This window comes from Erythrolamprus reginae, chromosome 3 (assembly GCF_031021105.1).
Source record: "Erythrolamprus reginae isolate rEryReg1 chromosome 3, rEryReg1.hap1, whole genome shotgun sequence".
NCBI lineage: Eukaryota > Metazoa > Chordata > Lepidosauria > Squamata > Dipsadidae > Erythrolamprus > Erythrolamprus reginae.
Window position 1 is genome coordinate 116,964,688 of NC_091952.1, and position 25,783 is coordinate 116,990,470.

Consider the following 25,783-nt stretch of genomic DNA (forward strand, 5'->3'; position numbering starts at 1 on the left):
TTCTTTTTGGGAATTTAAAAAAAATATATCCAGCACAAAAACAGATTTTGTTTCCTATTCAGAATACATCATATAAGTCTGTTTCCTCCCTTTTTTTAGTCGTGAGCTGATGCTTCTAGAATGCAGTTAATGAAGAAAACAGTCATTTTCATTGGATCTGCATAATGATTATGTTGTATAATACAAATGTGCTTCTTTCTGTCTGGTAAAAGGAGGCATTAATTCACAGTGGAAAGATTATATTACATCAAGCAACGCAAAGATGTATTCATCTCATTCCTGAACTTGTATAAAAACACCCGTCCATGTGCAATAATCATTACAAATGGATCTTTACCAGTTGGACCCAACTCTGTTGTAACTGCAGACATTCTGCAGAAAGAAATTTTAACTCGCTTTGGACATTCTGTCCTTTAAGTTCAATCTAGATCCAGGCTGGGCCTCTAGGGCTTCTTTACTTTTGCCTGCAGCCTGCTTTTCAGATCATAGAAATCATTTTCAGCCACAATAGCTTCTTTAATAAATGAAATACTTGTCAGTTAGATAAAAACTCTTGTTCCCAAGGATTTGGGAATTATTTTTTTCTCAAATAGCATTAGTATTTAGCATTTAGACTTATATACCACTTCACAGTGTTTTTCAGCCCTCTCTAAGTGGTTTATAGAGTCAATATATTGCCCCCAACAATCTGGCTCCTCATTTTATCAATCTCGGAAGGCTGGAAGGCTGAGTTACCCTTGAGCCGGTGATACTCAAACTGTCAAAATACTGGCAACCAGCAGTCAGCAGAATTAGCTTGCAGTACTGCATTCTAACCACAGTGCCACCACAGTGCAACAAAGGCACCAAAAAAGCAACTACTAATAGCAAAAGGCTGTCATTGTGTAATTTTGCTAAATCCTTTTAGTGCTGATATAGCTGCTTTATTGCTATTTCTTCATTTGATCCTTCCTGCTTGTTCATAATTATTATTCATTGGGTGATGATTGATTGCAAATTGCACAGGTAACAAGATATATCTTTCTTATGCCTATTTCTGTTTCAGTTTTAGATTGAATTTTCCCCAATAAGTGTTGTTTCTATGCACTCCCTCATCCCTCACCCCATTCCCTGGAGTTCTCTCCCACGTTTTCCTCTATGTCTTTTGGAGCATAAATATACTTGAGCAAGAGAAATCATGATTACCTTGATAGAAGCTACACCGATTAGTTAAAGTAAGGTTCTCAGCTTGGCTGGAGAATTCTGAGAATTTAAGTTAAACATGCCAAGGTTGTGAAACTCTGAGTTAAAGCATCTGCATAATATATATTCTTGCATCTTTTTTTATTAACTGCTAACCAAACTGTCTAGAATGAGAGACTCATTAAAGTTTTCATCTACAGTCCCAGCAGATTTTATTGTTTTTGAAATTTAGTTCCATTGGCTTTTTATGACCCAATTAGTGCAGGGTTATGCTTTTGGAATGGATATGGAATGAGTTTAATATTTATCATTTCATAGCATTTGTGAAAGAAAAAAAATACTTTACTTTTGAAAGATAATATTGGTACTATACACATAATTATATTAATATAGTGACCCTGGAGAATTGTCTTTGAGTTTCTTCATTCATGAATTAATGCTGGCAGAGGGCCACATGGAAATTCATCAACATGTTCTCCATATTCTCCAACATTGGGCAAGGGATGGAGAGAGATACAAATACATGAAATGTTTTCAGAAACCATTCATAAAAAAACAACACACCCTCAAATAGAAAAGATACATTTTCAAAGGAATAAACTGCTTATTTGTATGTCTGATGCAATTTGTAATAATTGCGAAGATTGTCATTAAATGTAAGGAATTTATCCTGAAAGCATTCACTTATAAAAAATGCTTGGTTTGGCATAATTTGAGGGAGTGGATGCACCTAGCCAAAATAAATATTTGGAGATGGAGAATGGTTTCTTAAGTATATAAGTTACATTTGTCATAACAATAAAGTAGGCAACCTTTACTGATTAGTATCATGGCAAACAAGTATCCACAAAGAATAATGTGGCATCAATAAAGGAGAATATTTGTAGTTCAAGGTTGAAATGAAGGGTTCTTGGTGCTTTTGGAGCTTGTTTGTTTTCTTGTAGATGTTTCATTACTCAAGCTAGGTAATATCTTCATGTTGTTGGTGATGTTACATAGTTTGGATTATGAAACATCTTTGCAATAAACAAGCAAGCTCAGATGCACCAGGAGCTTCTCAATAATGTGGCATGTAAGGCAATTGTTAGGGAACTCCAGCTACTGAAAGATTTTGCCCTTGTGGCTCAGGAGAGGTGGAGATTGAGGGACACATGCTCCTGAGATGCTCCTTTTACACTGACATTAGGAGAAAGCATATTCTACCACTTATTGAGAGATATCCTGGCCGCTCGGACGTTGCCTATCTCCGGTGGTTGCTTGGGGATGAGCAGGCCAGGATTACGGCACAGGTGGCCAGATACTGCGCAGCAGCAGCGGGGATTCATCACAAATGTGTGCCTTCATAGCAAGATAGGTACATCTCTTGTATAGTTACAATGGGTCAATCTTGGTTGCTCAGCCAAAAGTCCTGTTTCCTGTTTTTTTTCCCTTTTAATTATTATTAATATTATATTGATGGTCTTTGACCGTAAATAAAATTTTATTAATTGTTAACTGAAATGTATAAGTTAGCCTGATTTAGTTTCTGTGCTCTAATTCAAATTTTCCTATTCTGGGCACCCTCCAGTCAAATAGATTTCAACTCTGCAATTCCAGTAATGGCCATGGTGGCTAGATTTCTGAAAGTTGAAATCCACACTTTTCGAAGACATCCAATTGGAAAACTTTATCATCAAACTGGCTTCTTGAGCAGGGGGTTGGACTAAAGACCTCCAAGGTGCCTCCCAGCTCTGTTATTCTGTTAATATCCTGAATACCTACTACAAAAAATATTATCAGAAATGGCCCCTTTTTTATTTGCTTTGTGCCTAAATAAGCGGTGAAACTAGCGAATGGATTTTTTAAGAAGAAAAACGAGTGAAGGAAAATCTTTGGATAACATTAACATGGTTTCCAAGTGATTGAGCGTATGGTATCTAATTTCATCCTTAATGTAGGATGAATATATGATATCTCTAAATCATTCACTTTAGTTCTCAGGAGATAGTAGGATGTACATTAAATCAAATCATCAATAATGTGCTCAGTATTTTTGCTCTCACCCTTTCATAAACTTGGCAGTAATTCAGACTCATTTTTCACATTTGGCAAATGAACTGATGAAGTTTCTTCTGGGATGTACTAATTCAGGATAAAAAGGGTAGGGTGACTTGGGTTAGTGTTCCTCTTGGCAAAGAAAAAAATGTGGTCCTTGATAATAAATGTTTCTGGGTGGAAAGATTTCCCCCCCTGTAATCTACTTTTGCATGCACATAATTATATTTATATTATTCTAGTTTTTGGTGCAGAGGACAATTCAGTCACATTGAGCAGCAACAACCATATGAAATGGTACAAGTTCAGAAAGTAGCTATTTCAAAGACCAAACCTTATAGTACAGTATGTGTAAATGACTTTATAAGGCCAGTGTAATCTATGGTCAAATACAAGACTTTGTGAGTCTTGGATAATTCGTTTGCTCCTTCTCTGCCTTTCCCAGGAGAAAAAAAAGAAAAAAAATGATTAAGAATGAAACAGCTAGCCAAGAGAGGCTCCAGAAGTAATCCTCTGGCTGTCTCATACTTCAGAAATTTCAACACAAATTGCCTGCTCAAGTTTTTTCTTTTCAGCAACTGTTATCAGAGAACTAGGAAGTGGAGAGTATGTATGAGAGAGTTTTTTAGAAGGGGGAACTGCCTATCTTTTTTCTAAGAAAGTAAATGTCCACCCAGGGGTGTGCTGCTGCCCGGACGGGGGGACAATGCAGTGGGGTAGCGAATATGGAGTTCCATCCTAGAGCACCCAATTTGCACTGAAAGATGTTGAAAGAAAAATTTTGGAAGCCCTTCACTTTTTCCACCTATCTTTAGCTTCAGTATTCTAAAATGTTAGGTCATACAAACTTGTTTGAGTGTATGTTACTGCTGAAAAGGAAAGGGAATTCAAATCTCTGAAAAGAAATGTATTTATTTATATATGCACAATTATTTGGAAGAAGAGCAGCAAAAATGGTTAGGTGGCTAGAGGCTAAAACCTACGAAGAATAATAATAGAATTGGCCATATCTAGTCTCATGAAAGGAAGGGCTACAGGGGACATATTTGAGGTGCTCTTACCAATATGAGGGGTCAAACTATTTTCCAAAGCACCAAAAAGCAAGATAGGAAACAATTGATCGAAACTAACCAAGGAGATAAGCAACTTAGAACTAAGGAACAATCCTTAACAGTGAGAGTGGAATGACTTGCCTTTTAGAAGATGTGGATGCTCCATCACTGAAGGTTTTCAAATCAGTATGGACAACTATTTGTATGAAATAATGTCGGGTCTCCCACTCAAACAGGGGGTTGGACTAGAAGACCTCTGAGGTCCCTTCCACATTTATTATTCTACATTCTATATTTCTCCATCTGAAAGAAGGTATACCTTGATGCTCTTGGCTTATCAAGCTAAGCAGATTGCTTCACCTCCAGAAGCTATTTGGACCATCAAGTGCTCTATGTTGAGAAAGAAGGTGTCTGCAAAAGACTGTGAGTTAAAATTGAGCTGTTAATTGACCCTGTTAATGTAATTTGAGCATAAGAAGACAGAAGACTTATTTGATACTGAAACATGATTGCCAGCATCACACAAAATTAATTCAGAAAATGATGTGAACAGATCCCAGGCATGAATGAAGGGATAGCGCTCAGTGACAGATTATTTATTTGCCTGTGAGTGCCCAATTATCAATTAAAAATATATGTAAAGATCCTACAATATCACTTCCAGTGAAAGAAGATGATATTACGCTAATTATCTAGAATTATAATTTGATTCTGTAGAGGGTCATTTCATTTGTTCAAATGTTGTATATATTGCAACATGTTATACATGAGATAGGAATCCATTGACACAATGTTTCATTCTTAAGTTACATATGGCAAAGCTGTATTAATTGGAACAGACCTATGATGTCATGGTAGATGTGAAATGATGAACTATTTACAGCCCCAAAGTTTTCTCAGGAACAAAAGCTTATTTAGTTATGGTAGATGTTATATCAAGATTTCTATAATACCTAAGTCATTCCAGCGCAGTAATGTTTGCTCCCAATTAGCAGACTGTTGGGCTGTGCAACTAGGTAGCAAAATAATCTGTCTAGAATTTTTAGGTGAGTTGACTAAGTGAGAGGGGAAATAATGTACATTTATTGTAGCATACTGGTTCACTGAATTCTTGGCTCTCATAAAAAAATTATCAATGGCAGCTCATAAATTTAGAAAAAAAAACATGAGACAGAAGGAAAGGTACGCTACATTTCACAAAGTCCTTATAGGACTAGGTAGTGAATATAATGAATAAACATGTCTTTTTTAAAGCGATACTTTATTGAAATATTAAACAGCATAACCAGTTTTTCAATTGATTGTGCTATAGTTCTGCCTTCTAAATATCCTTCCCCCCTCTTCTTTTTAGATATATCTTCTTGACTCTTATGAATGAATAGCTTTTCAAAATGTGCCTCTGACAAGGTTTAAAATGAATATCAATTTACCTACTGTGTCTTTTTTGTGTGTGTTTTTAATCAGCATACTTGGCACTGTTTCATTTTAGCCAGTCAATCTTTCCGTTTGTTTCATGGTCTCCAAAGAACTGCTTCTAACCTGTCTGTAGCCATTTTATTAACCCCCAACTTGGCACAGTCTGGAACAGTTGCTAATTTTGCAATCAGACAAATCCTCTCATTGTTAATAGAAATAATATTAAACTTAGGTAATCTTTTTAAAAATGCTGACTAAATTCTCATCCGAGTGCTAGAAAGAAATAATAGCTCTTTTATTGTACAATAGCTCAGTGATAAATAAAGCCCCTGGTTTGTAATTTATAACTTATATTTTTTTCATAATTTATAGTCCCCATCTCAGTCAAGGCTTACCCATTTTTTAAATCAAATCCTAAGCTGAACACCCTACACAGACACACATTCCTATGTATCTGTCATAGAAACATAACTAACATTTTTTTTGCCAGATAAAATTTATGCTCCCTAGGGATAGTCTGCTATTGAAGTATAGCTTTCTTCATGACTGTATGTGGGTTGATGGTCATATTATTTACTTTAAAAAAATCTTCTTAGATTAGTCTGAAATGCTTAGCCAGTTGCCTTAGCTAAGGGAGATATTTATTTATTTGTTTGTTTGTTTGTTTGTTTGTATGCCGCCCCTCTCCGAAGACTCGGGGCGGCTAACAACAATAAAAAAGACAATGTAAACAAATCTAATATTAAAAATAATCTTAAAAACCCCAATGTAAAGAACCAATCATACATACAAGCATACCATGTATATGTTGAAGAAGATTATTTTCATACATTAATATGTTTGATCATTAGCATCCTAACAGATTGATTAGATATGGGTTTCAGCCTTGTCATTAAGACAGGCCACCCATTCATTTCCAAAAGAATTTTACACAAGAACTGGGAATTTAAACACACACAACTTTTGCTTAGTTTGGTTCAAAACTGAGTTGATTCATTGAAAATGTGTGTAATTCAGCTGGTATCTTAGAATAGCCATTAAGACATTCTCCATCTCTTTTTTCTTCTTTACCTGCTTCATAAAATAATTATATTGAATTTAATGGATTTTTCGTTAGTGACATATTTTGATTCATTTTTGTTTGTTTGCCCACATGAGCCCATGAATACATGTAATTGAGCTTCCTTGGCTGTCTTGCCCAAGGAAAAAGACATTGAGGTTTGTGGTCACCTCAACCACCTTAGTTGTCAGTACAGCTTTCAAAAACTCAGCTAAGTTGAGAGGGTGGGGGGATCAAACTCAGAAAAATATACAGTGATTAAGAATATATTTTGGGAATTTTTAATTTGATTTTGAAACTTCAAAAATTGTGTCTCTGTGAAATTCTGAATTTATTTGGGATTGATTGTTTTCATTTGTTGGTTTCCAAAGATACAGTTGGTTTAAAGAGTCAGTTCATTACAGTTAATGTCTCTTTTCAAGCAGCTGTACTTTTGTTTATGTGTATTAAAATGTGTATTAAACAAACCATTGAATTCCAAAACAGTGATGGTGAAACTTTGTCACAGGTGCCACAGGTGATATGCAGAGTAATATCTGAGGGCACACGAAATGTTGCTCTATGTCAGCTCCAGCGCACATGTGTGCATTGGCCAGCTGATTTTCAGCCTTCTTTTTGCCCGTTTTTGCTATCCCCAGGATTTAAGAAAGCCTCCTGAATTTGATTGATTTGATTTGATTTATTGGATTTGTATGCCGCCCCTCTCCGGAGACTCAGGGCAGCTAACAACAATAATAAAACAGTATACAAAAAATCCAATAGTAAAAACGATTAAAAACCCATTAGTATAAAAACCAAACATACATAAAGGCCCAGGGGGAAAGAGTATCTCAGTTCCCCCATGCCTGATGGCAGAGGTGGGTTTTAAGTAGCTTACGAAAGGCAAGGAGGGTGGGGGCAATTCTAATCTCTGGGGGGAGTTGGTTCCAGAGGGCCAGGGCCGCCACAGAGAAGGCTCTTCCCCTGGGTCCCGCCAAGCGGCATTGTTTAGTTGATGGGACCCGGAGAAGACCACTCTGTGGGACCTAACTGGTCGCTGGGATTCGTGCAGCAGAAGGTGGTCCCTGAGATAATCTGGACCGGTGCCATGAAGGGCTTTATAGGTCATAACCAACACTTTGAATTGTGACCGGAAACTGATCGGCAACCAATGCAGACTGCGGAGTGTTGGTGTTACATGGGCATATTTGGGAAAGCCTATGATTGCTCTCGCAGCTGCATTCTGCACGATCTGAAGTTTACGAACACTTTTCAAAGGTAGCCCCATGTAGAGAGCGTTACAGTAGTTGAGCCTCGAGGTGATGAGGGCATGAGTGACTGTGAGCAGTGACTCCCGGTCCAAATCGGGTCGCAACTGGTGCACCAGGCGAACCTGGACGAATGCCCCCCTCGCCACAGCTGAAAGATGTTTCTCTAATGTGAGCTGTGGATCACATTAGAGAATCCTGGGGACAGCATGAATCCTGGGGATAGTGAAAAATGGCCCAACGGGCCAACCGGAAGTTTGTTTCTGAACTTCTGGTTAGCTCATTGGGCCATATTTTGCTGCCCCCAGGCATCAGGAGTCCAGAGATTTCAGTGAAGCCTATGCACATGTGTATGTGGGGGCAATGCGGAGGCTGTGTACTTGCATAGGGAGGAGGGCATTGCATCATAGATGTGGGCATGTGCACATTCTAACATGCAGGCACACACTCTTTTGGCACTCAAGCCAAAAAGGGTTTGCCATCGCTGTCCTAGCATATAATCTTAATTTTTTAAAAAATGTGCTAGTTTTCCTTTGCAAAACACTGCATCTGCTGAAATTACAAGACACTAAAGCAATACATTTCATCTTCAGATAACTTTTGTAGGTAAAAGAGTTTGGAGGCAGATCTAAAATGTCGACATTAATTTATTGCAAAGAACATGTAGTGGCTTGAGGCATAATAGGTACTTCTACTATATCAAGGGAGGCAAACCATTTCTCCTGTTATGGTCTGTTAACTTCGATAAAGTTACTTGGATGAAGCCCACATTTTGTGGATAGATCAAATTTTGAGAGTAATAAGGGTCCAAATAACTGGGATTAAACATATGGATTCATTCCATGTGAGACTAGATTAAATTGTCCGTGCTTTACCTTTATGCTGTATCTTTGAATTATGTGCAGTTCACATCTGCTGTCATATTGCCTCCCTTTGTTACTCAGAACAGTAATGGTTTAGCCACTGAATTTTAACATCATGGCATTTTGAATCACGCAACTCAGCATTATATGGTTATGGTATCGCTTTAGAAATTTCTCAGTTATACACGGAGGTCAGAATAAAAGGGACAAACCCTCATGCCAGAAAATGACTCATGTCTAATTTATTTTGCCTTTTTCTCCTCATATAACTTTTTTTTAGGGGTTGTTTTGAGTCAGTGTTGACATCAGCAGCCTGTCTGGAGAGGTACATGCAGCTTTTTGTGCAAGATTTCGGAAGTAGCTTGCCATTGTTTGCTTTCTGAAGCTATGAGAGATTGACTGCCCATAGACAGTTGGTTGGGTTCATGCCTAAGGTGGAACTCAGCAGTCTCCCAGTTTCCAGACTGGGGCTTTAACAACAACACCAAACTGGTTCTCCATATAATAGTAGTACCACTTTGGTGTAGTGGTTAAGGCACCAAGATAGAAAGTGGGAGGTACCTTCTTTCACCTATGGTGGTTATGTCCAGAGACAAGAAAATACTGGAAAAAAATAAATAATTGGTTGTGTCAAATAACAAATACAAAAATAGAATATACGCCAGAATTTTTTCTATTGGGTATTATGAGAGGTACCTATTCTAAAAATGTAAAATATTTAAGCTTGCATATTACAACAGCTGCAAGGATTGTATTTGCACAGAACTGGAAAAATCCGCAAATACCTGAAGACAATGAGATTATCAAGAAAAGATACGACTGTGCAGAGATGGACAGATTGAAACCTGGACAAAATGGTACCAATGGACAAAAAAAAGAAACTTAAAAGAAGCATTGGAATAAAACATCAAGAAATCTAAAAGTAATTAGAAGACAATGTTGATAGGAATGTATATGCGATGTAGATTCATCTGTAAATATGACTATGTACTTAAAAAAAAAGAAGGAAAAAATTAATAAATATATATATATATATTTTTAAAAGAAACTGGGAGGTTAGGAGTTCTAGTCCCACCTTAGGAACATAGTCAGTTGGATGACTCTGGGCCAATCATTCTCTCTTAGCTCTGGGAAGAAAGCGACAGTAAGCCACTTCTGATATGCTGCCACTTTTTAATTCAATTTATAAAGTTAAAAAAGAACAAAGCACCTTTTAAATTAGTCCCTTCTGGGAAAAATAATCCTGCTCTGTATCTGATACCTTAATTGTGTAACTTTTTATTTCCAACTATAAGAGGGAAGCATAAGAAAGAGCTTCCCAGGACCGCTAATATAGCTTCCTGACACTAATCTACCAATGCCTGGTATTTTTCCTTTCGCAATTTAGTATGGAACTGAAGATTTAATCGAATATGACTATGACTATGGGGATCCAGATTATAAAGATTATAAAGATTATAAAGACCTTGAAACTGTAACAGAGGGACCCCCACTATACGACGAGACTGTAGCATACACTGAGGTAACAGCATGTGGTGTGTGTCTTGTCTGATGTCCATCCGTCTGTCCGTCCTGTCTGTCTGATGGTTGGTCCACGTGGTGTCTTTCTGCTGATCAAGCTCACTCTCTCTGCTTTCCTTTTCTGTTTGTCCACAAAAACCCATTTTAATTTCAACAGTGGCAGCCAGGAAAACTTGACAGGAGATCACTAGTTGTCGTCCTTTGCTTGTCCTGATGTCTTTCATGTCTTACTGCTCTTTCCCTGTTGTTTGTTTATGTTCTCCCATTCCATCTTTCACCCCCTTTTTCAGAAAAAGAAAAAAGCCCCAAAGAAGAAGAAGAAGAAGATGACAGGGACCGCTAGCTCAAAGAACAACCCCCCAAAGTTCAAATTCAAAAAATCTGAAACACTGCCATCCAAGAAGAAGAAAAACTCTCAAGCTGCAGCCAGAGGCAAACTAGGGGTAAAAGTAGCTCAGCTATAATCAAGATCTCTCCTTGACTGAGCTTGGAAGATCTGTGATGATGACAACCAGTAGCTCTAACCCTTAGTAGATGAAAACACCCCTGGCTAATATTGTAATCTTGCTAAACAGAAACTCTCCTTAAGTATTTGCCCTTTTCTCTTGCCTGTTAACTTTGTACTTTTTCCCTTTCGCATTAGGCCAACATTGTTGATGAATATCATGAGTATAATGTGGCTGAAGTTGACTATGGAACTGACGCTTACCAGACTGCGATTCCTACACAAACAACTGGACGAAATGAGGTAATGAAGGATAGATAAATAGAAAGACGGGGCTATTTCAAAGATTTTCATCAGTAAAAAAAATATTAGCATGTCATTATCAGCTAGAAAACCAGCTTGGTGTAGTGGTTAAATCTCGCTTGTGAATTCTACTCTTGCATTAGGCATGAAAGTTCCTCTGGGCCAGTCATTCTTTCTTAGCCCAACCCACCTCACAGGGTTGTTGTGAGGAAAACAGGACAAGGAAGGAGTATTATGTATGTTTACCTCCTTACTTCCAAAATAATAAAGGCAGGATTAAAAAAAATATCTAATAAATAAATAAAATAATATCATTTAAGAGAACAGTTAAGAACTAAAGTCATGTGTGTTTTATATGAGAGGTATTTCATAGTCACATTCAGTCTTTACCAGAGAAATGACTTCAAGAGATTCCTATTTTCTGTAGGAATGCAATCGCATACATTTTTGGATGTCAAATGAAACATTCAATAATGGCCAAGCAAAGTTCAAGGAAAGCTAAGCATGTAATAAGACATTGCCCACACTTTTGATTTCAGTAGCATGAAAGGAAGTATTAAGGTTTTTTCAGTAGTCATTATAGACAAGATGTGCTCCAATTGAGATTCCTACTTAAGAAGAAAAAAAACACCCCGTAGTAAGTGGATGATGATTGAAGTCTTGAGAATAGTCACTTGGCTATGTACAAGGGAGTCAGTTTATTCACATTTTTACCAAATAGTGAGTGAGATTAAGTAGGTGTAACTATGCTATCTAGATGCATACTACCATAAAGATAAGCATCTGGATGTCTTCTGCTCTTCTGCTTGCACGGTTTCCAGTTCAGTATGGGAACCTATACACATACCTTTTATCAAGTACTGTACTCATATCCTGGTTAAGGGATATTTGTTTCTGTACCTTAATATTTACAATCCAGCTGCATTTGAAAAATATGCACTGCTATCTAAACGTATCTTTCTTTAGGCTATGAATCAAAAGCTTTATTGAAAATTAGCCTTAAACTTTCTGTTCCTGATATCTGCTCATTTCTGAGTATGCATAATCAGCTAATATTTATGAATGTGGATGGTGCGGTTCATAAATATTGCCCTGCTGAAAAAATATGAGATTTTAAGCAACAGTTTCTAAAGTTTTTGGATTCTGCTAAAGCAAATACGTTTACTGTGGGGCTCGATTGGTCTTATTCTAAAGCTAACTTCTCTGCATATTGAAGAAAATGCTATTTAACTAATGCTACTGCTTAACAGTTTAATGCTTGGTTTCACACAGCTCTCAATCAGAATTTACAGAGTTGCTGTCTTCTGTGATAGTGGCTTTTTATGTTCAATCAATATTGAACAACGTTTTCTTTATTAAGGATATAAAATTGAACTTGGATGAGTTTAAGATTTTGCAAAACAGTGCATTCAGATAAAAAGACTTAGCTTTCATTGGTTCTGCTTTAGGTGTGCATGGATACAGTGTTTTTTTAAAAAAAATCTTATTGTATATTCATATAATAAAAGATTGGACAGGGCCCTGCAGATTATCTAGTCCAGAAGTGTCGAACTGGATTTCTTCGAGGGCTGGATCAGAATTGTAGTTCTCCTCTGCAGGCTGCCAGTGGTGGTGGTGGTGGGGAGCAGGGGGAAGATGGGACAAACACCTCATGCAGCACCCTGCTGGCTAAAACAGCTTCTTTCAATGTGGTATATATTTACACATTGAGAACAATTGTTCAAAGAATATTTTTAACTGTAAATCGCCCAGAATCACTTAGATAGTGAAATGGATATTGCCTAAATTTGATAGATAAAAATATTAAATTTATAATGATGTTTGTAGGGAATCCACATTTTCCCATTTTCTATGCTGGTCTAATATGGAAATTTTAACAAATATTTTGCTGAAATCAGATGTACGAGATCTATCACATTTTAATGGTTTATTAAATTGATCACTCTATCCAAAAGGAGATCAGTTTGGTTTGGTTTGACATGACTTATTCTTGACAAACCCATGTTGGTTCTTGTATTTATCGAGTATGCTGGTAGTCTAGTATTTATCGAGTATTCGTGGTAGCCGCACGAATCCCAGCGACCGATTAGGTCCCACAGAGTGGGCCTTCTCCGGGTCCCGTCAACTAAACAATGTCGGTTGGCGGGCCCCAGGGGAAGAGCCTTCTCTGTGGCGGCACCGGCCCTCTGGAACCAACTCCCCCCAGAGATTAGAACTGCCCCTACTCTTCCTGCCTTCCGTAAACTCCTTAAAACCCACCTTTGCCGTCAGGCATGGGGGAACTGAAACATCTTCCCCCGGGCATGTTTAATTTATATATGGTATGCTTGTGTGTATATCTGTTAGTATATGGGGTCTTTTTTTAAATCTTTAATATTTTAAATTGTCAAATTATTTATGATTTGTTTCCACGTGTTGTGAGCCGCCCCGAGTCTTCGGAGAGGGGCGGCATACAAATCTAAGTAATAAATAATAAATAAATAAAATCAGTGTCTAGTAGCTAGTATCAGTGTCATTACAGATTACTCTTAATTATTTGAGTCTTAAGAAGAACATTTGCCTATTTCCAGGTTTTTGGCAGGATGCATTTACTCCATGATTTCTCAAAGAAAAAGAAAGGGTTTGGATGACATCTGCAAACTCCTTTAAAATGCTTGGCAAATCATTTTAGGACATAAAAGTATGACAGTTACATAGCATTAATCAATATCTCATTAGAGCTTGGTACATATTTTGCACACTGTTACTGACATTGATATGTGTGAAGCCAAGCATAGAAACTTCGATGTAATTCTGGTAAATAAACATTCACAGAGACATTACTGTAGTTATGTCTTAGGAATGGGATACCTAAAAAATTCAATTTAAAATATTGGACTAGTGAGATCTGTCACTAAATAATCTAACTACATTGAATCAGTCTACAGTCTACACAGGATTTTGTTTAATATATGCATAAATTATAAATCTTCAAAATAATTAATTTAATTACACATAACTATGTGTAATTGAAGCATTCTTTTAATAACTCTGAAAAACTGGCTTCTGAGTTTTTCAGAAACAAGTTAAAAGATGTTATTTTGTTTTGCAAACCATTACATTAAAATCTGCAAAATGCTTACACTGCTTTACTAACTATAATCCACATATTCATCCTATTCCTCCAAACCTCTACTGCTGACATGAATAGCAAATTCCTGTTGAAGAAGTATTTACTGAAGAATACATAACGGGAGAGGATTATAATTCAAAGACTAAAAATAATGAGGAAACAGATTATGGAAACAGAGGAGTAGACCACAGCGAAGCTGAAGTTGTGGTAGATGGAGATTTAGGCGAATACGATTTTTATGAATATAAAGAATATGAAGAGAAACCAACCAGTTCTACTAATGAGGACTTTGGGCCTGGAGTTCCTGCAGAGACTGATATCACAGAAACAACTGTAAGTTGGATACATCTGAGACAGTCTTCAAAGATGAATTAATGGCTAGAGGTTTTTTTTTTATGGGTGTCTATACTTTCTATCATTTAATTAGAGATGGAAAATGGAAAAGGAATATTTACAGGTAGTCTTCACTTAACAACCACAACTGAGGTCTGAATTGTGGTAATTGGATAGGTCACCATGAGTCTCAATTTGATTTCACAATTGTTTTTATGACAATTTCAAGACAGTCACCACAGTTATGAAGATAATTATGTGATTATTAAGCAAGCCACATGGTGCTTAGGTGAATCGCCAACTGGTGATTTTGGCTAAAACACCAAGAATAATTACCACAAGACACTGTAACCAATTGTAAATGTGAGCCAGTTTTCAAGCATGACAAACATAACTTCAAGGATGGATTGTAAGTAATGTTTTTGAAATCCATTATAATTTTGAATCGTCATTATGTGAGTGGTTGTTAAGCAAGGACTACCTATGTATACTTCCATAAAAATGAGTTGGTTAAAAAAATGGATTTTCTTTAAAAAAATAATCACCTAGTATGAACATAGAACTCTGAATTTGGAAGTTCACATCCACTTCATGTGTTGTGTTGTATTACTTTGTGATCACCATTTATAACGTTCCCATCTGGCTTCCCACAAACAAAGTCAGTGGGGATGCCAGGTTCGCTTAACGACTGCATGAGTCACTTAACAAATGAAATGATTTGCTTAACAGCTAGGACAAAAATGTCATAAAATGGAGCGCAATTCACTTAACAACTGCCTTGCTTATCAATGGAAACATTGGGGTCAACTGTGCCCATAAGGTGAGGACCACTTGTAAATAAGTAAGACTCTAAATAAATGGATTTGCGCTCCCACATGCACAAATGATTGGATATAGAATTTGTATTTACAAACCATTTGTGTTTATGACTGCTTAATTCCCATAACTCCTTCAGTAAATAAACTTAAGTCTCTGTATGTGTATGTGGGTGTGCACGCGCATTCACAACACACACACACACACATACAAACCCTGCCTGCCACAAACATTTTTGAATCTATGGAACAAAAAATGTTAATACTTACAAATTGACAATCATGGATATAACTCTTGGATTCTTTTTTAAAAAGAAAACATTATTATCATAAGAGAACTTTGTAGTACAGACTGCACTCCACTGTTAATATTAATATGAAGGGCGTGCATCATATGTCTACATCAGAGATGTTGATTTGGATGTATTCTAAGCTATTTTGTTTATTAGTTTATTAATATGAGGAACTATTTTGTTGATCAATACACACTTTATATGCAGATATTCGAAGTTCTGTCCCAGGCAACTCCGCATAGGATTGAGTTTCTATCAGTGCAGTTAAGACTGGATAGAAGCTTGTATTAATATAAAGCAGCATATTAATCTCCCATGGAATTTAGGGACTCACTTGCAGATTAAGAACTGATCAAAGCATTCAGGCTTATGGCATGCTTCCGTTTTCAGTTTTGTGAAGGTCCAATGAAAGACCAACAAATTCTAAGAGTTTGAGAAAGATCTCAGAAACAAGGTGTTTAAGTCTTATTAAATATTATAGTTCTTTGCACAGTTAGCCAAATGTTCAGACTGAATTTGGCATTTTTGATTGCCCATTGAGCCCTTTCCAAGGACCCATTGTTGTTGTTATTGTTACCTTTATCCTTATATATTTGTGCATTGATTTGGCAGGTGAATGGCCATCATGCATATGGAGAAAAAGGACAGAAAGGAGAAGCAGCTGTCATTGAACCTGTGAGTATACTATTTTATATATTATACATATATTATATAAAAAATGATAAAATTTTAACTACTGTATAAAATAAATATACAGGCAAGTATAACAACTAGAACGTATGAAATGCAATGAAAAATATAACATAGTTAATAAAATCAGAAAAAAATAGAACAGCGAATAACTGAGTGACAGCTGTAAAAAAGTAGTAGTACTAAATTTAAACATATTAACCATTTATAGCTCCTTCTCAGTTTTAGTACAGTATGTTACTTCATCACGATGATATTTATATACTATGCTTAGATTCTTAATATACTATTATGTAAGTATCCAGTCCTTGCTTTGGACCTGAAAGTATTTTTCTTCATTTCCTTTTGAGATTTTCTTTTTTCTTTTCCCTGAAAGTTTTATTTAGGTTTTTTTAAATAAACCCAATCTAACATTCCCAGTGTTTCTCCTCGTCCATTTACCAAAATAAGATGTGTTTTCCTTGTAAAAGAACATTCAGGGGCCTGATTGACATCAGATTTTGAATCAGTGGGTTTGTCTTTAAGGCTACATTATTTTAAGACCTGTTTATTTATTTATTTTATTTTATTTATTTAATTCTACTTCTATGCAGCCCAATCCCAAAGGACTCAGGGCGGCTTACAATAAACAATATAGTACAATACAATAAAAGAAGTTGAATATAAAATCTAAAACAACAAAACCCTCATTAAAAAACCCATGATAGAACAATCACAACAACGTGCATATGTATCATTCATACTAGTCACAACAACATGCATAGATACCATTCATATGATTTGGCCATGATGGTTGTTAGTTTATGGCCCCCAGGCCTGCTGGCAAAGCCAGGTCTTTATGGCCTTATGGAAGGCCAGTAGAGTGGGAGCAGTACGGACATTGGGGGGGGGAGTTGATTCCATAGAGCTGGGGCAGCAACAGAGAAGGCCCTCCCCCACGGTCCCACCAACTTGCATTGCTTAGTCGATGGGACATGGAGGAGGCCAGGTCTGTGTGCTCTTATAGGTCTCTGGGAGGTATGCGGCAAGAGGCGTTAGCGTAAATAGTCTGGCCCTGAGCCATGAAGGGCTTTATAGGTAATAACCAACACCTTGAATTGTGCCTAGAGACTAATAGGAAGCAAGTGCAACTCGCGGAGTGTAGGTGTTATATGGGTGTACCAATGTACACCCATGACAGCTCGCGTGGTTGCATTCTGGAATATTTGCAGTCTCTGAACACTCTTCAAAGGTAGCCCCATGTAGAGCGCATTGCAATAATCAAGACGGGCGGTGATGAGGACCTGAGTGACTGTGCATAGAGCCTGCTGGTCCAGATAGGGCCGTAACTGGTAAACCAGGCAAACCTGGGCAAAGGTCTCCCTGGGCACAGCCGAGAGGTGGTGTTCAAGGCTCAGCTATGGATCCAGGAGGACAACCAAGCTGCGGACCCTGTCTGTCTGTTTAAGAATGCCATTTCACCTAGGAAGACTTGTAGGCTCCATTCCCCCCACACACTTTGCCATAAATGGGCATTTCATGCTTCCAAGATGTTGCAAGCTTCTCAGATGTTTATTATTCTATTACCTGTTGAAAGATAAGTCTGGGAAAAGCCAGAAGCACCAGCAGAGACACTTGATCATTATTCTGAATCATCTTTTTGTAAGAATGAGTTTTATACTAGATCATAAATGCTGTACCTTTCTGATTTGTGGGAGTTTTCTTCCAATTTGCCACCATTTCTCAATTTTAAAATGTTCCTTTTCATCTTTTGTCAAAATTGCCACTTCTGGCAATAGTTATTTTCACTATCTCCTTTAGGAGGAGTATAGTAATAAGATATTGCTGCTAGCCTGTGATAGCAAAATAGAAAATATAACATCCAAAATTGAATCCACATCAATAATAGAGAAACGTTGCTTTTTTTAAAAAGGACTCCAATGAATGTCTGTCTCCCCAGGTTACTGTTAATCCTTTCTGTGGCACATGCTAGATGGGGGGTACTGAACGATGGGACCTTATGACAGTGTTCTCTCTAATTTTTTGGGGGGTGGGCGGAAAAGTATAGTGTCTGAGCGGCAGTCCCTTCGGGACTGGGCGGCACAGAAATAATAAACAAACAAACAAACAAACAAACAAACAAACAAATAAAAAACCCACCCTGTTTTGCCTCAGAGAATTTCAAAATAAAATACTGTACTGTGTGTCTATAACATAATAGCTCATAATAGGGCAACTCTATCAATACCAAAATGCCACTTAAATAGTTGAGCTAGTTTCAAACTAGATTTTGATTTTCTTTCTCTCTTCCTTACTCCCATTCTTTTTCTCTCTCTTTTCCTTCCTCTCTTTTTTCTATCTGTTTCTCTCTCTTCCTCTCTTCCTCTCTCTCTCCTTCCCTCTCACCCCTTCCCTCTCGGCTTCTGGGCAGGTTTGGAAAACTCCGAGTTGATGATGATTTTTAAGTGAGCGATTGCTCACTGCTCAGCTTAGAGGGAACTATGCCTTATGACTAGTGGACTTAAACTCCCAGAATTCCTGAGCCAGCATGACTGAGCATGGTTGGCTTTGGAATTCTGAGTTGAAGTCCACAAGTCATAAAATGGCCATTTATCCCCACTCTTGTGCTAGATCTTTCTCTAACTGGTCAAGGAACAGTGGGGGATTAAGGCTCACCGGTGCTCTAAACACTGACAAATCTTGATAACCCCCTCCTTTTTCAAAAAACAAATCTTCATTGGGTTTCCCCCCCCTTTCTCAACTTTCTGGTGTCCCCTTTGTGCCTGGTGCCCTAACCATAGTCTGCTTAATGGTTAATACATCACTGTCAAGGACACAATGCAAATACTATCTTAATAAACCAGTAACAATATGAAGAGATTCTGAAACATTATAAAGTATTACCTGTACTAAAACAAAAAGGCATCTAGTTTTTAACTTAGCTTCTGTAAGATTTGTGTTGAAAAATCAGTGCTTATGATGGAACTGCTAGATATATTCCTTTCAAGAAGCAAAACTAACAAATTATATTAGGTTTCCAATTGGAATAAAGATAATATATGAGTAAAGTGTTTTTCCTTTGATATATTATTGTACCTGCTAGTGTGTTGCCCCAGTGAAAGATTTAAGAACTGGATGTATTTATAAAGAAAAATTCCTAATATATACAAATACAGGTGTCATGATAATTGTAGGTTTTGTTCTGTGTGTGACTCATTTGTATTTTTATGTGAAAAGATTTCCTTTCGCCGGATTATGCAAAAATAATATCTTTCTAATGATCATCAACAGTTTGACTCCTCCAGTAAGTGCTTGGCTAAGGCAGGGCAACATGTAGACTTTGGGTCACATGTAGTTTTAATCTAAACTTTTTGTACCCACAATATCACACCACTGAAAATCACCCTGTGATGAATTGCCAATTCAGAATGGTGTGTGGTTGTTTTTTGCATTTCTTGTAAAATAAGGATGCAAATATGGTACTTAGCCTTTGTTTCACTTGGTGACCTATATTGTATATAGAACACTAAATTTCTTACCAAAATAAGCTCCAAAATTTGGCTGTACTTTTTCTGTTGATATCATTGCCCCATTATAAAAAGCAGTTGGCTTCCAACTGTTCAAAAACACAAGAGTTTAGAATATTTCTTGGGAACCATATAATAAAAATAATATATGGAGCATGTGAGGCTACTGGCAGGTTTTTAACAAAGGCTAAATTTAATACGGTGATGATTTTCATGGACATTTTTATCTACACTGAAAACTAATTTCCTTTTAGGGCTTTTTTTTTTTTTTAAAGATCTAAAGGCAACAATACATTTAGAAACCACTCCATGAAGTGGGATTAGAGAGATCTTTTAATCACCATGTAATTCAGATTGCCTAGGATTACTTAAGAGGTCAACTATGGAAGCTCTGCAATTATGCTGTCTCACCTGTATTTATTCTTTGAACCACAGCCACAGAGAATGTAGATAATTCTGAATATGCCTTTGAGTGTAATTCTGTAAGTTGGCTAGAATCACTTAAACCAGAGTGTCAAATCATTTTTCAATTTAGTTCATTGAGGACAACAAATCCCAGACTTCCCATTCAACATGTCTATATTTGCTGTGAATTTGGGAGCATTGAAGTTGCAATTCAACTGGAATAAGCTAAACTGAGAAAGACTATTCTTAATAGAAGAAATAATCCTTTTTAAGAGCGGAAAATTGGTACCAATTCAATAGCATGTGGGGGAATAAAGAGTAGCAGAGAGGTATCAAAAAATAAATATGTGCAACATTGGCAGGGAATTCAATGATTGATAAATTTAGAAATAGACTGAAGCTTTCCATGGTGAATACATCTAGATTTAGAGTCCAGAGGTCTTCAAACTTGGCAACTTTAAGAATTGTGGACTTCAACTCCTAGAATTTTCCACCCACCATAGCGGGCTGGAGAATTCTGGGAATTGAAGTCCACAAGTCTTAAAGTTGCCAAGTTTGAGGATCTGTGATATGGAACCTTCATAGGCTAGAAAAGGTTAACAGAGATCTATATATCTCAGGGATTGGATGCCTGTAACACTGTTCAATGACACTCAAGTTTTCCTTCCTTTTGGAAAAATAGTTTTAGAAAATCCCTTTCAGAGTTCCCTTTTTCTAATCTGTGTTTTGAAACCTGTGGGCATGTGAGATAATGAGACTTTTGAACAGATTGCTGTAGTTTTGTGTCGAAATTCCATCTGGTATTTGTATTTTGTTGTGTGATTGATACTGACCTCCTTTAGTTATTATTAATTAATAATCAATTAATCATTCTTTAATTAACCATTTTCAATCATAATTGTAGTACCTATTGCACTTTGGAAGACTTAATGAACCTGTTTTTATATTTCCTCAAACTATTCCCAACAGGAGGGAATGGAATAGCTTCTAGCATCATTCTTTGAAGCTGGGTGGCCTAAGGCTTATTCCTCAGTTGTTGTAAGCTTTATTTTTTGAACCCAGTTAAGAGACTTTTTAGGGAGTCCTATTGACCTTAGGTAGAACAACCAAAGGGACAGCAGGCCAGTTGGTCTCTAAGCAAACTAAGTGATGGCAGCTGCATTACAAACACACAACTCTGACAAAGTAGATAGAACTAGGATGAAGCCCGACTAGATAAATGTTAGCTAGAAAGCCTAAGAAGTCTAATTCACCTTCCCTAGACTACTGATAATCACAAAGTTTTTAACACAAGAAAAAAATATGTAGCACAAAAAGTTTTGCAAATTATGGTTTATTTTATGTTATTCACACTTGCTAATGTAAATGCTACATATTTGACATTTGTACATTAAATAATATGCAATACATGTCTCACCTTCCTTAGGGAATGCTTATTGAAGGACCTCCAGGACCTCCAGGACCGCCCGTAAGTATATGCTCAGTAATAGATTGCTACTGGTACATTGGTAGCGACCACCAGATTGCACAATTTGTACATGGCCGCTACAGAGCCAGTCCAGTGGATTCAGCATCTTTTTTCTTCATTTTTTCATATTTTTGCTTCATGCACATGCACAGAAGCAAAATGTGGATGTGCACAAGAGAGATTTTGGCAATTTTTAGTTTTTGTGCATGCACAGATGTTTCTTGAAAGTCCCCTTGCGAGATTTTAGCGCATTTTTGCTTCCTGTGCATGCGCACAAGCAAAAACATACTGGGGGGTGCGTGCATAGCACATGCACGCATGTAACAGAACCGAAGCCATGTGTGCGGTGCACTGGTAGCGGTGTTAAAGGCAATCACCCCTGTATATGCTTTCTAAATATGATTTAAATAAAATGAATGATACTATTAAGAAAGGTAGTTGCATGACTACTTTAGGGCTCATATGTATATAATATAAATTTTCACTGAGTACAGAATGTTCCATTTGGAAATGGTGTCGTTTACCTACCTGTGTTTTTGTTTCTGTTGGACAAACATTACTAGCTCACATATTCTGTGAGTCCTTAATCAAAATTGCTCCTAATCAATTGTAAATTGGTTTATCAAAATTCATATACATGTATATGAATATAAGGAGAGTGGTACTGTACCTCTACTTACGAACTTAATTCCTTTTGTGACCAGGTTCTTAAGTAGAAAAGTTTGTAAGAAGAAGCAATTTTCCCATAGGAATCAATGTAAAAGCAAATAATGTGCGTGATTGGGGAAACTACAGGGAGGGTAGAGGCCGTGTTTCCTCCGAGGAGATTCCTAGAGAAGCCCCATGGAGGCTTCTCCCTGCCTTTTCTGGTTACAGTTTTGGAGGCTTGGGTTTGTAAGTGGAAAATGGTTCTTGAGTAGAAGCAAAAAAATCTTGAACACCCAGTTCTTATCTAGAAAAGTTCGTAAGTATATGCATTTGTAGGTAGATGTACCACTGTATGTGAATTTTGATGAACTGATCTATAACTGTAACAATGACAGGAACTTTGTTTCCTAACAAAAAAATAATTTTAAAAAATCCCCCAAATTGCCTCTAATTGTTGTAAATAATTATTTAGGATGACTAATATATATGTATATAAATATTGCCTTTATTTATAGGGTCATTCAGGCTCCGCTGGTATGCAAGGTCCCATTGGTCCTGCTGGTGACCCGGGTGATAGGGTAAGTAAGTCTCCATAGGTTGCAAATGAGCAGTCCAAACATGCCAAATTGAATGGTGGGGAATGTAAACAATTCTTAAGGATGTGCAACTGTTTTGTAATTTCTTGCTGTAGCTTACTTTTGTGTATAATGTAATATAGATAAAATACCTTCATTCTGATAATTAGTGATGGACGAACCCAATGGTGTTTGGGTTCGGCAAGTTCGGACAAACTTTACGCAAAATTCGGCCGAACCTGAACTCGAACCCGAATGGGGAATCCCTTCCACGAAGAGATTCCTGCGGCGGAGCTTTGACATTGCCGGCAGGTTGCTAAGGACGCCAAGGTGATCACTTCCTGGATTCCATGGAATCCAGGAAGTGATCACCTTGGCGTCCTTAGCAACCTGCCGGTGACGTCAAAGCTCAGAATGCCGAACATGACTCCGAACTTTGCCCGAAGTTTGAAAAAAATTCGGGTTCGTGTTCGGCATACCAAACACCGCAAAATTCGGTACGGACCTGAATTGTGCGGGTTCAGTTCGCCCATCACAACTGATAATGAATTCAAGTGTTTTAGGTGTTTGATCCATTTCAGGTCAAATTTGACACTCTTCTAATTAGAAATAATGAGATTTTTAGAGGTTCTCCAGGATAGGGTTAGATACTTTTTGTCGCTGTACAGATAGGACATGCAGGGACCTGGGTCTAAATTCTGCCACCTAAAGATCATCTCATAGAGTTGATGGAGGAGATGGGACATCCTGAAGCCTTTGGATTCTCCAGGTCTCCTGAAAGCAAGTCCACATCACTGAATAAGTTCAGGGAGATTGAATGTAAAGGAAAATGCTATCAGTGGTGCAAATGCAAGTCGGAAGACAATCTCCATTATCTAGCTTTAGTGGATTGCCCAAGTCGGATCAGTATATGTCTTTGTTATTTCTGGGTGACTTTTAGTGATAACAGGTGGATGAATTGGAAATGTAGCTGGGTTTCTCTTTCTGTTTGTTTTGCTTGCTATTACATCTGAAGGATAACTGTTCACATCTCTTGAGATAAGAGATATCTAAGGCCTTGCTATTAGTCTTCTGGTACAACAGATTAGTACAGGTTAATCCATTTGCCCTTCCTGATTTCCCACTTAATCTTTAAATATTAACCACAATTATTTTTAGCATGGTATGTCTGCCCCAGTTTTGTTGCCATCATGTTCCTTCTTTGCTTTGTATTGCAGCACTTTGAGATTTCTAATACATGATCATACATTAAGGTAGTGTTTCTCAAATAGTGAGGTGGTCCCCCTGGGAGGGCATTGAGTGATGCCGGGGGGAGCGTGACCCCAGGGAGCATGCTATTTTTGCTGCAGGTTAGAGCACAGAGTAGGAGATATGAAGTGCATATAATAAATCCTTAAGAGACATCATAGAATAATATTTGACAGGGATGAAAAGAAAGGAGAAGAGAGATGGAGATAATGAGACAAATGTAAGTCTCCTGAAAGCTATGACGAGGAAATATGACAAAGTGCATGTAGCGCTTGGCTTCACTTGTGATTACAGTGGGAGACGCTATGTTTACTGTGTTTAAAAATGTTGACAGCGGACAGCATGAAGCCAAATAAATTAAGGCATTACACTCCAATCACGCTGATAAGCCACTTGAGTTTTTTCAGTGAAAAAATGCCGAATATTGTAAACCAGTGAAGAGTTGAGGGAGGGCAAAAAGTTTATTTCTTCCTTGGGGGGTGGGGGGGTATAACAGAAAAGAATTGAGAAACACTGCATTAAAGGCAGAATTGCATAGATCTTTGGATATTATTGGAATAAAACCACATGTGTATCTAATGACATTTCTGCAACAATCCACCAATTTATCAAATATAAAATTGGACTGAAATGACAATATCAAAAGCAAAGTAGCTCAATCATCAGCTTCGGCAACGGAAAACCATTAGTGTGCAATCTGAAAAAAAAAATTACTTTATTAACTTATGCTGCCTAGACATTTAGAAAGTTTCTGGAATCTGCCTACAACTTTTTTAGATAAAGAAGTGATAAGCACTAGGTCACCTTATCTAAATATTGAAGAAACACAGGAAATAAATCATTGCTAATCTCACCCTTGCCATGCTATTTTTGTATTCTGAATGTGTCTCCATGAGTTGTATATTCATACTTATGTACGTACTTGATGTTTATTCTTGCAAAGAAGATCCCAGCTGAGTTTATTTTCCGCTCAAAATTAGTCTTTGACTTACAACAGTTCACTTAGTGACCATTTTCACACTTACAACTGTGGCAGCATCCTCGGGATCACGTGATTTACATTCGGATGCTTGACAACTGACTCACATTTATGACGGTTGCAATGTCCAGGGCTCATGTGATCACCTTTTGCAACCACCTGACAAGCAGAGTCAAGGGGGAAACCAGATTCCCTTAACAGCTGTGTTACTAATTCAACAACTGCAGTGATTCATTTAACAAATGTGTCAAGAAAAGTCATAAAATAGGACAAATTTCTCACTTAGCGACATAAATTTTGGGTTCAGTTGTAGTCACACGTTAACGACTACTTGTAGTTTGATTGTAACCATGTTATATGCAGTGCCAAAGAAATAAATTTAGGATGTGATGATGTATGTGCATGCCCATAGCAACTGAAGTGATTAGAGAAGCTTTGATTAATGTATGTCTGAGTATAATCTGATTTTTAATTTGTACACTGGCATATGCCTGCAATTCTGGTTTAATAATTTAAGGAATTAAAAAGTATCCTCAGGACGGAGATATTTTTACATTACCTTTATGGACATTAAAGAAAGACTAGTCA

General features: G+C 37.2%; 1 protein-coding gene across 1 annotated transcript in view; it reads left to right on the forward strand.

Annotated features, from left to right (window-relative positions):
• The window catches only part of COL11A1 (collagen type XI alpha 1 chain), a 308,095-nt gene that overhangs the window by 97,397 nt on the left and 184,915 nt on the right, over positions 1-25,783 (forward strand). The window contains exons 6-11 of the mRNA XM_070748567.1: positions 10,242-10,376; positions 11,019-11,123; positions 14,314-14,568; positions 16,289-16,351; positions 21,704-21,745; positions 22,909-22,971. Coding sequence (XP_070604668.1) covers positions 10,242-10,376; positions 11,019-11,123; positions 14,314-14,568; positions 16,289-16,351; positions 21,704-21,745; positions 22,909-22,971 — 663 coding nt within the window. The remainder of the gene's footprint in view (positions 1-10,241; positions 10,377-11,018; positions 11,124-14,313; positions 14,569-16,288; positions 16,352-21,703; positions 21,746-22,908; positions 22,972-25,783) is intronic.